Genomic DNA, 11410 nt, shown 5'->3' on the forward strand with positions numbered 1-11410 from the left:
GTTAACTGGGAAGAAATTAGCATGGGACCAAGATTTTAAAAATTTTGGTCTATAATAGAAATGAGATCTGTTCTGTGGTCTTACATAGTGACACAAACCACTTTTACTCCATTTTGGCTTATATTTCTTTTTCTCCCCCCCCCCTTTTTTTTCCTTTTTGTTAGAGACAGGGTCTCGTTCTATTGCCCAGGCTGAGTAGCTAAGACTACAAGCATGTGCCACTACACCCAGCTAACTTTTTTTATTTTTATTTTTGTAGGGAAAGGGTCTCACTGTGTTGCCCAGGCTAGTCTCAAACTCCTGGGCACAAGCAGTCCTTATGCTTCAGCATCCCAAAGTGTTGGAATTATAGGAGTGAGCCATCATGCCTGGCCTTACATTTCTTAAGACTTGATTATTTTCTATTTAGCTTCTGTGAATTTACTGACTAGTTTTTTAACTAGAAGAGAAATAGGATGAAGAGGAAGTAATAAAGAATGAAAGCATGGTATTTAAATGTGCAGGTTAAGAAAGTTAATCAAGTTTAAATTTGATTGACCTGTATTTAGAGAAGGCAACGACTTAGTTTAAAACCAACTACTGGCCCAGCGCGGTGGCTCACGCCTGTAATTCCAGCACTTTGGGAGGCTGAGGCAGGCAGATCACCTGAGGTCAGGAGTTCGAGACCAGCCTGGTCAACATGGTAAAACCCTGTCTCTACTAAAAATACAAACAAATCAGCCGGGTATGGTGGCAGGTGCCTGTTATCCCAGCTACTCAGGAGGATTGAGGCAGGAGAATTGCTTGAACCCAAGAGGTGGAGGTTGCATGAGCCAAGAATGCACGGTTGCACTCCAGCCTGGGCAACAAGAGTGAAACTCTGTCTCAAAAAAAAGGGGAAAAAAAAAACAAAAACCAACCGTCTTCATTTAAAATATTAAATGTGTATATTTAAAGTGAGACTAAGGTGCAACATTTTTAGATAGTAATGAAGAAAAGCACTAAATTTGTATTGTTGCTGTATTATTGCTGCCTTGTTAAACATACTAGATAGCATATTGCTAATCTTTAAACATTCTCAATAATAGGATATATTTAGTTTTTCTGATTTTTAGCTTTTCTTTTGAAAGAAAATAAGAGGAAGTTTCATTTACTGCATAATTTTAAATGCTGCTTTGACGTATCAGAAGAAATATAATTTCCTTTATCCAGAATCCAAGTAGCTGGAAAAAAAAAAAATCAAAATATACTGAACATATTTTTTTAAACCAGAAACCCATTTCCTATCATCTGTACAAATAAAAGTTAAATATATCTCAGTAACTTTGAAAAATTATTTTTTGATAATCCAGGAAGTATTAACAACTGTTTTAAAATTAAGATAACTGGTAATTTTTATTTTGCTTTCAAAAATAGGCACCTACATCATCATCTCTGCATACCTTTAAGAATTTACTAATTCTTATTTCCCTTCATCTGTACTTTAACACATGCAAAATTGAAGGTTAAATACTTATGATTTACTTGTTTATTCTTGACTACACAAATTTCCATTTTATTGATTTTCCCTGCCTTATTTAAGAATATGCTGTGATTAAAACAGACAAAAAGTTTTAGTATAATCCATATATATATATATATATATATATATATGGAATTCACCTTTTTGTTATTTAAATATTATTAGCTTATTTTCTTCTAATTCTAAGTAAAATACAATTACTGGCTGAAATAATTGAAATAAGCAAAAAAAAATTTAAAGACTTGTAAACAAGGTTACTTTGTCAGGTACTGTTAAAAGATGCAATAAAATTTAAGACATAATATTCTTAAAGATCTTATTTTCTAGGGGAAAAAAACTTTTAAGATAAATTAGAATAAAAGATTTAAATGGCATTTTAAAGTACCAATAAGATGACACAAGGCTGTACATCATTAATTGCCAAATTATTTATACAGGCCAGATTTCTGTGTTGGTCAATAGAGGTTTCAAGTGATGAACTTCTGTTGTGGTTTTTTATTAAGAAGGTATTATCTTATTAGAAGTGATTTTTTTAAGAACAAGCGTTTTATAACATCAAAAGAAATCAGTAGTACTCTTCCCTATCCCCTCATATTTATCCTGAAAGTATTCAAGCATTATATTGTCATGTAAGAAACTGGAGCTTCTCATGTTTGTATTGCTGTAGAAGTAAACATGTATTTGTGGTGTGTCATCAGGGAAGTTGCACTCACCTTCCAAGAACTTTTGTTAAAGTAAATCTTAGAATAGGTAGCTCATTTGAAAAGTAGAAGAAATTAAATCCATATCTGAATTTTGTTTTTATATGTATGTACATATAAACTAAAAACATATTTAAAGCTAGTATTAGACTAGAAAAGAGGTTTTTTTACTTAAAAATTTAAGACAAAAGTAATTTATCTTAGATCTTGTGAGGTTGTATTTTTGGTTTAAAATTTGAGTGCCGAAAAATCATGTGAATGAAAATGCAACAGGTAACTCAGATTGTCTTATAATAAATAGTCTTTGTGTTTACCTTTATTCAGAATATCAAATGATAGTTTATTTTGTTGACATTTTGGCAAATGTTTAACATAGGTGACATATTTTCTTTTTTAAAAAAATAAAACATCATTAATTAAAATATGTCATTTCATTTCTTTTTCTTTTTTTTTTTTTAGGACAAAATGTTTCACTTTTGGGTAAATACATTCTTCATACCAGGACCAGAGGAAACCTCAGAAAAAGTAGAAAATGGAAGTCTATGTGATCAAGAAATTGATAGCATTTGCAGTATAGAGCGTGCAGATAATGACAAGGAATATCTAGTACTTACTTTAACAAAAAATGATCTTGACAAAGCAAATAAAGACAAAGCCAACCGATACTTTTCTCCAAATTTTAAGGTCAGTTAAATTAAACATTTTGTGGGGGTTGGTGACTTGTATGTGTGTGATGTGTGTTTAATTCTAGGAGTACAGCTGATGAAGAACTTGCTTGACAAGTTTTTTTAATTGTGTATTATTTAGAAGCCGTGTTTACATAGCAGTAACATGAAAGTTTCTAATAAAATACTCAGTGTACACAGAGTCAAAAAAAGCTGCAATTTTCCTTTTCCCAATTCTTTGTTGTCGTTTGGTAAAATCTGATGCAAAGGTACGGGAGGGGGCTAAATGACTGTGATATGAAGTAGGAATGGGAGAGGAAAGAAATGGATGCGAACTCAGTCATTTGGGAATGATTGATATGGAATGTTTTTACTGCTTCCACTCTTGTCTCCCTTCCAATTTATTCTCAACCCCTCAGAGTGATCTTAAAAATAGACTTGATTGTGTCACTTCTGTTTACATTTTATAAAGACCTTGTGTTTGTTTGTTTGTTTTTTTTACCATGACCTACAAGGACCAGCATAATTTAGCACAGGCCTACCTCCTACATCAGCACTAATCACCTTCTCTCTTTGCTTCTTGAGATTCAGTCATACTGGTCTCTCTTCAGTTCTTCAAAATGCTAAGCTTTTGCCTCTAGTCTTTCCAGTTCTTTTCCTTCTCCCGGTACCTTTTCATCTCAGCCTTTTCCCCCGACCTTCACATAGCTATCTTCATATTTCCAGCCTTAGCTTCAATCTCGTATTCTCTGAAGGTCTCTGATTGTCCTCCCGTTATTCTTTTTTTTAAAAATCCTATTTCCTTGGCCGGGCGCGGTGGCTCAAGCCTGTAATCCCAGCACTTTGGGAGGCCGAGACGGGCGGATCACAAGGTCAGGAGATCGAGACCATCCTGGCGAACACGGTGAAACCCCGTCTCTACTAAAAAAATACAAAAAACTAGCCGGGCGAGGTGGCGGGCGCCTGTAGTCCCAGCTACTCGGGAGGCTGAGGCAGGAGAATGGCGTAAACCCGGGAGGCGGAGCTTGCAGTGAGCTGAGATCGGGCCACTGCACTCCAGCCTGTGAGACAGAGCGAGACTCCGTCTCAAAAAAAAAAAAAAAAAAAAAAATCCTAATTCCTTATATTGTGTCTTACAATTATTTGGTTTGTTTCATTTTTGTCTGTATGTGTTTATACATAGGTATATATATCTACTTACAGACAAGAATTCTTCAGATTAAAAAAATCTGATTTGTAAACATTCCCAAATGGTTTGCCATTTTTTTCTTCCCCTTTCCTATTTCTTGTTCTACCTGATTTTCCTCTGTTCATTCACCACACTCTTTTCTTTCTCTTTTTTACTCTCTCTTAATTTGTCATTCAATTTTTATAACATGTAACAAATCTAACTGTAGCTTCTGAGTTTTAAGAATTTTGCTAGTAATACTTCACCTGTAATCCCAGCACTTTGGGAGGCTGAGGCAGGCAGAGCACTTGAGGCCAGGAGTTTAAGACCAGCCAGGCCAATATGGTGAAACCCCGTCTGCACTAAAAATTCAAAAATTAGCTGGGCGTGGTGTCACACACCTGTAATCCCAGCTACTTGGGAGGCTGAGACACAAGAATTGCCTGAGCCTGGGAGGTGGAGGTTGCAGTGAGCCGAGATCACACCAGTGCACGTGCACTTCAGTGACACAACAAGACTGTCTTAAAAAAAAAAAAAAAAGAAATATATATATATATGTTTGTATATTGGTAGTAATAGTAATACTTAAAAAAAAGTAAAGGGGCCGCTACATGTTTTAAATGAAAATAGATCTAATGTTAAATGCCTTTAGCTCTTAAATTTTTTTAAGTGTTTAGAAGTTTCCCTTTTTAAAAAATTTTAATATATAATAATTGTACATATTTATGGGATACAGAGTGATATTTTCCTGTATGCAGTGTGTGTTGATCAAATCAGGATAATGAGCATGTGGATCACCTCAAACATTTGTCTTTTGTTTGTGTTGGGAACATTCAAAATTCTATCTTCTAGTTATTTGAAAATACACCGTAAATTATTGTTGACTAGTTACAGTTCTATAGAATGCTATAATGTATTCCTCCTGTCTATAATTTTTTATCTTTTAACCAACATCTGCCTATTCTCCCCTACCCCTCCCTTTCCCAGCCTCTAATAACCACACTCCTATGAGCTCAACTTTTTTAGCTCCCATATATGAGTGAGAACATACAGTATTTATCTTTCTGTACCTGACTTATTTTACTTGACATCATGTCCTCCAGGCTAGACATTCTCTTTAGAATCCACAGGTTTCCTTTCTTTTCTCTCAATCTGCATTTTGCTCAACCATTAACTTTTAAAATGTCTTTTTCCTTTTAGTTTTATTGTTTTCTGTTTCAATATTGCAAGACGTTTTATATTTGTGACTACAAATAAAAACTCTGTTATTAGTGAACAAATACAATGTCATACAGTGGTAAGTGCTATAAAAAATAGAGACAGGATAGAGAGTAATCTTGGTTTGTGTGTTTTTTGTTTTTTAGCTAGGATGATGAGAGAAGGCCCAACCAAGCAAATAACATTTAAGCAGAGGCCTAAATCATGAATGAGTTATACAAATATCTGGGAAAAGAGGGAAGAGTAGAGATGCAGAAGCCCTTAGACAAGAATTAGCTTGGTATATTTGAAGAGTGGATACGTCATTTTGACTAAAACAGAGTGGACAAGAAAACCAGTCCAAGTGTAAAGATACTAGTGTGTGTTCAGCAGAGGAAGGATGTAATCTGAATTTTGTGTTTAATATTCCCTGTGTTAATGCTTTCAAAACATAGACAAGTGAGGCAAGTAGGGAGAAGGGGTAATAATGGAAGCTGGGAGATTAGTTAAGAGGCACTTGACCATCCTGGCTAACACGGTGAAACCCCATCTCTACTAAAAATACAAAAAATTAGCCAGGCATGGTGGTGGGCGCCTGTAGTCCCAGCTGCTCGGGAGGCTGAGGCAGGAGAATGGCGTGAACCTGGGAGGCGGAGCTTGCAGTGAACCGAGATCGCACCACTGCACTCCAGCCTGGGCGACAGAGCGAGAGTCCGTCTCAAAAAAAAAAAAAAAAAGGCATTTGAATAGTTTAGTAAAGGTGAGGGATGATGTTTGCTTCTTGTTGCCCCTCACTGGGTAGAATAGTGGCAGTGAAGGGTAACAAGAAGCTGTCAGATTAACTTGAGTTTACTGATGCAGTGGATGTTGGTTGTAAGAGAAGAATTGATAATGACTCTTAGATAATAGGGGAGGGGCTGTCAATATGATATAATGAAGAAGGGATTTGAAGTCAGATCTGATTTAAATCTCACATCCACTACCTACTATTAATAGATATGTAGCCTTTAACAAGTTCCCTAACCTTTCTGGGCCTTAGCTACCTCCCCTTGGAAATGGAAATACCTAACATGTAGGGTTGTTTTGACAGTTATTTTCACTAGGCGTGTAAAGGCCCTTGGCTCTCTGTTTAGACCACTGTATTATGTTAATATCTCTCTCTTTCCTCCCTTTAGGTAAAGTTTTTAGGGCTAATAAATCCCAGTATCAATGTTGATCAGTAGTTTGTGTCTGTGTAGTGTTGTTTATATCAAAAACTACATTGAAGCCGGGCACAGTGGCTAATGCCTAAAATCCCAACCTTTGGGAGGCCAAGGTGGGCAGATCACCTGAACTAAGGAGTTTGAGACCAGCCTGGGCAACATGGTGAAATCCTGTCTCTACAAAAAATATAAAAGCTAGCTGGGTGTAGTGGCATGTACCCGTAGTCCCAGCTACTTGGGAGGCTGAGGTGGGATAATCACTTGATCCTGGGAGTTTGAGCCTGCAGTGAGCTGTGAAGATGCCACTGCACCCTAGTCTGGGTGACAGAGCAAGACCCTGTCTCTAAAAAAAAAAAAAAAACCAGAAAGAAATACATTGATTTTTCTCATAGGTAGTAAGAGAAACATTCTCTTTGAACTCAGTCATTTGTGAATTGAATTTTATAATGCAAAGGCTATATTATATAAACTATTGATGACTTTCAATCTGCATTTGTTTTATAGAATTATTTAGTTAATGTTTGCAGCTTATATTAAAAAATAAAATTGAGGTTGGGTGTGGTGGCTCACACCTGTAATCCCAGCACTTTGGGAGGCTGAGGTAGGTAGATTGCCTGAGCTCAGGAGTTTGAGATCAGCCTGGGCAACATGATGAAACCCCATTTCTACTACAATACAAAAAATTAGCTGGGTGTGGTGGTGTGCACCTGTAGCCCCAGCTGTTCGGTATGCTAAGGCATGAGAATTGCTTGAACCTGGGAGGCAGAGGTTGCAGTGAGCCGAGATCATGCCACTGCACTCCAGCCTGGCAACAGAGCAAGACTGTCTCCAGAAATAAAAATAAATAAATTGTATTAACATCCTGATAGTTTATCTGTTCAGTATCTAGCAAGAAAGAAAATGCTGAACATCTTAATAAGAAGAGGGTCATTTAAAAGACTTCTTCAAGATCATGTTTGTTACAGTGCTGTTCATCTGCAAAATGGAATAAAAAAATCTGTTAAAATATATTTCACTAAATAGTTTAAGATGAGTCATATTTGTGGGTTTTCATTTTAAATTTTCTTTCTCTAGGTGAAGCTGTACTTCACAAAAACAGTAGAGGAGCCGTCAAATCCAGAGGCTAGCAGTTCAACTTCTGTAACACCAGATGTTAGTGACAATGAACCTGATCATTATAGATATTCTGACACCACTGACTCTGATCCAGAGAATGAACCTTTTGATGAAGATCAGCATACACAAATTACAAAAGTCTGAATTTTTTTTTATCAAGAGGGATAAAATACCATGAAAACAAACTTGAATAAACTGAAAATGGACCTTTTTTTTTTTTTAATGGCAATAGGACATTGTGTCAGATTACCAGTTATAGGAACAATTCTCTTTTCCTGACCAATCTTGTTTTACCCTATACATCCACAGGGTTTTGACACTTGTTGTCCAGTTGAAAAAAGGTTGTGTAGCTGTGTCATGTATATACCTTTTTGTGTCAAAAGGACATTTAAAATTCAATTAGGATTAATAAAGATGGCACTTTCCAATTTTATTCCAGTTTTATAAAAAGTGGAGACAGACTGATGTGTATACGTAGGAATTTTTTCCTTTTGTGTTCTGTCACCAACTGAAGTGGCTAAATACTGGTTCACATCCTACCCCTTTGCACTTGTGGCAACAGATAAGTTTGCAGTTGGCTAAGAGAAGTTTCCGAAGGGTTTTGCTACATTCTAATGCATGTATTTGGGTTAGGGGAATGGAGGGAATGCTCAGAAAGGAAATATATTTTATGCTGGACTCTGGACCATATACCATCTCCAGCTATTTACACACACCTTTCTTTAGCATGCTACAGTTATTAATCTGGACATTCGAGGAATTGGCCGCTGTCACTGCTTGTTGTTTGCGCATTTTTTTTTAAAGCATATTGGTGCTAGAAAAGGCAGCTAAAGGAAGTGAATCTGTATTGGGGTACAGGAATGAACCTTCTGCAACATCTTAAGATCCACAAATGAAGGGATATAAAGATAATGTCATAGATAAGAAACACAGCAACAATGACTTAACCATATAAATGTGGAGGCTATCAACAAGGAATGGGCTTGAAACATAAAAATTGACAATGATTTATTAAATATGTTTTCTCAATTGTAACGACTTCTCCATCTCCTGTGTAATCAAGGCCAGTGCTAAAAGTCAGATGCTATTAGTACCTACATCAGTCAACAACTTACACTTATTTTATTAGTTTTCAATCATATACCTGCTGTGGATGCTTCATGTGCTGCCTGCAAGCTTCTTTTTTCTCATTAAATATAAAATATTTTGTAATGCTGCACAGAAATTTTCAATTTGAGATTCTACAGTAAGCGTTTTTTTCTTTGAAGATTTATGATGCACTTATTCAATAGCTGTCAGCTGTTCCACCATTTTGACCTTACACATTCTATTACAATGAGTTTTGCAGTTTTGCACATTTTTTAAATATCATTAACTGTTAGGGAATTTTACTTGAATACTGAATACATATAATGTTTATATAAAAAAGGACATTTGTGTTAAAAAGGAAATTAGAGTTGCAGTAAACTTTCAACGCTGCACAAAAAAAAAAAAAGGACATTTGATTTTTTAGTAGAAATTGTCCTACATGTGCTTTATTGATTTGCTATTGAAAGAATAGGGTTTTTTTTTTTTTTTTTTTTTAATGTGCAGTGTTGAATCATTTCTTCATAGTGCTACCCCGAGTTGGGACTAGGGCTTCAATTTCACTTTTTAAAATTTTTCATCATATATTTGATATGCCCAGACTGCATACGATTTTAAGCGGAGTACAACTACTATTGTAAAGCTAATGTGAAGATACTATTAAAAAGGATTTTTTTTCCAGAAATTTGGTGTCTTCAAATTATACCTTCATCTTGACGTTTGAATATCCAGCCATTATATTTCTTAATGGTATAAAATTCCATTTTCAATAACTTATTGGTGCTGAAATTGTTCACTAGCTGTGGTCTGACCTAGTTAATTTACAAATACAGATTGAATAGGACCTACTAGAGCAGCATTTATAGAGTTTGATGGCAAATAGATTAGGCAGAACTTCATCTAAAATATTCTTAGTAAATAATGTTGACATGTTTTCCATACCTTGTCAGTTTCATTCAACAATTTTTAAACAAAGCTCTTAAGATTTACACATTTATATTTAAACATTGATGAGTATTGATTGATTGCTCCTAAGTTAAATTGGTAAAGTTAGAGACAACTATTCCTAACACCTCACCATTGAAATTTATATGCCACCTTGTCTTTCATAAAAGCTGAAAATTGTTACCTAAAATGAAAATCAACTTCATGTTTGGAAGATAGTTATATAAATATTATTCTTTGTTACAATTTTGGGCACCGCATATTAAAACATTTATTGTTCCAATATGTAACATGGAGGGCCAGGTCATAAATAATGACATTATAATAGGCTTTTGCACTGTTATTATTTTTCCTTTGGAATGTGAAGGTCTGAATGAGGGTTTTGATTTTGAATGTTTCAATGTTTTTGAGAAGCCTTGCTTACATTTTATGGTGTAGTCATTGGAAATGGAAAAATGGCATTATATATATTATATATATAAATATATATTATACATACTCTCCTTACTTTATTTCAGTTACCATCCCCATAGAATTTGACAAGAATTGCTATGACTGAAAGGTTTTCGAGTCCTAATTAAAACTTTATTTATGGCAGTATTCATAATTAGCCTGAAATGCATTCTGTAGGTAATCTCTGAGTTTCTGGAATGTTTTCTTAGACTTTTTGGATGTGCAGCAGCTTACATGTCTGAAGTTACTTGAAGGCATCACTTTTAAGAAAGCTTACAATTGGGCCCTGTACCATCCCAAGTCCTTTGTAGCTCCTCTTGAACATGTTTGCCATACTTTTAAAAGGGTAGTTGAATAAATAGCGTCACCATTCTTTGCTGTGGCACAGGTTATAAACTTAAGTGGAGTTTACCGGCAGCATCAAATGTTTCAGCTTTAAAAAATAAAAGTAGGGTACAAGTTTAATGTTTAGTTATAGAAATTTTGTGCAATATGTTCATAACGATGGCTGTGGTTGCCACAAAGTGCCTCGTTTACCTTTAAATACTGTTAATGTGTCATGCATGCAGATGGAAGGGGTGGAACTGTGCACTAAAGTGGGGGCTTTAACTGTAGTGTTTGGCAGAGTTGCCTTCTACCTGCCAGTTCAAAAGTTCAACCTGTTTTCATATAGAATATATATACTAAAAAATTTCAGTCTGTTAAACAGCCTTACTCGATTCAGCCTCTTCAGATACTCTTGTGCTGTGCAGCAGTGGCTCTGTGTGTAAATGCTATGCACTGAGGATACACAAAAATACCAATATGATGTGTACAGGATAATGCCTCATCCCAATCAGATGTCCATTTGTTATTGTGTTTGTTAACAACCCTTTATCTCTTAGTGTTATAAACTCCACTTAAAACTGATTAAAGTCTCATTCTTGTCATTGTGTGGGTGTTTTATTAAATGAGAGTTTATAATTCAAATTGCTTAAATCCATTGAAGTTTTAATTAATGGGCAGCGAAATGTGAATAAAAAGCTTTCAGTTTTTTTTCCTGCTGTCCTTCAAAGCCTACTGTTAAAAAAAATATATATATGACCTGGGAGTAGAGTATGTGTCTACTCATGTTTAATTAAGAAAAACACATTTTTAGGGCTTTAGTCATCACTTCATAAATTGTATAAATGCATTAAATAGCATTCTAGTCCTGAAAAAGTTCAAGATTCTTGGAAAATTGTGCATATTTTTATTAGGCCAGATGTTTGAAGATAATTCCCCAGAATGGATTTGATACTTTAGTTTCAATTTTGTGGCTTTTCTCTGTTATTCTGTAATCTGCCATCAGCATATGGAAAGCTTCATCTGATCATCATGACTTGTGCCATATAAAA

At 35.2% G+C, this 11410-nt stretch overlaps 1 protein-coding gene across 3 annotated transcripts in view; it reads left to right on the forward strand.

The window, feature by feature from the left end:
* PTEN (phosphatase and tensin homolog) overlaps positions 1-11106 on the forward strand; it is a 115983-nt gene extending 104877 nt beyond the window's left edge. For all 3 annotated transcript variants that reach the window (XM_033215595.1, XM_033215585.1, XM_033215601.1), the window contains 2 exons: positions 2662-2886; positions 7509-11106. In XM_033215595.1, coding sequence (XP_033071486.1) covers positions 2662-2886; positions 7509-7694 — 411 coding nt within the window. In that variant the 3' untranslated portion in view covers positions 7695-11106. The remainder of the gene's footprint in view (positions 1-2661; positions 2887-7508) is intronic.
* The last annotated feature ends 304 nt before the right edge of the window (positions 11107-11410 follow it).

This window comes from Trachypithecus francoisi, unplaced genomic scaffold, assembly GCF_009764315.1.
Source record: "Trachypithecus francoisi isolate TF-2019V2 unplaced genomic scaffold, Tfra_2.0 Contig00586, whole genome shotgun sequence".
NCBI classification, from domain to species: domain Eukaryota; kingdom Metazoa; phylum Chordata; class Mammalia; order Primates; family Cercopithecidae; genus Trachypithecus; species Trachypithecus francoisi.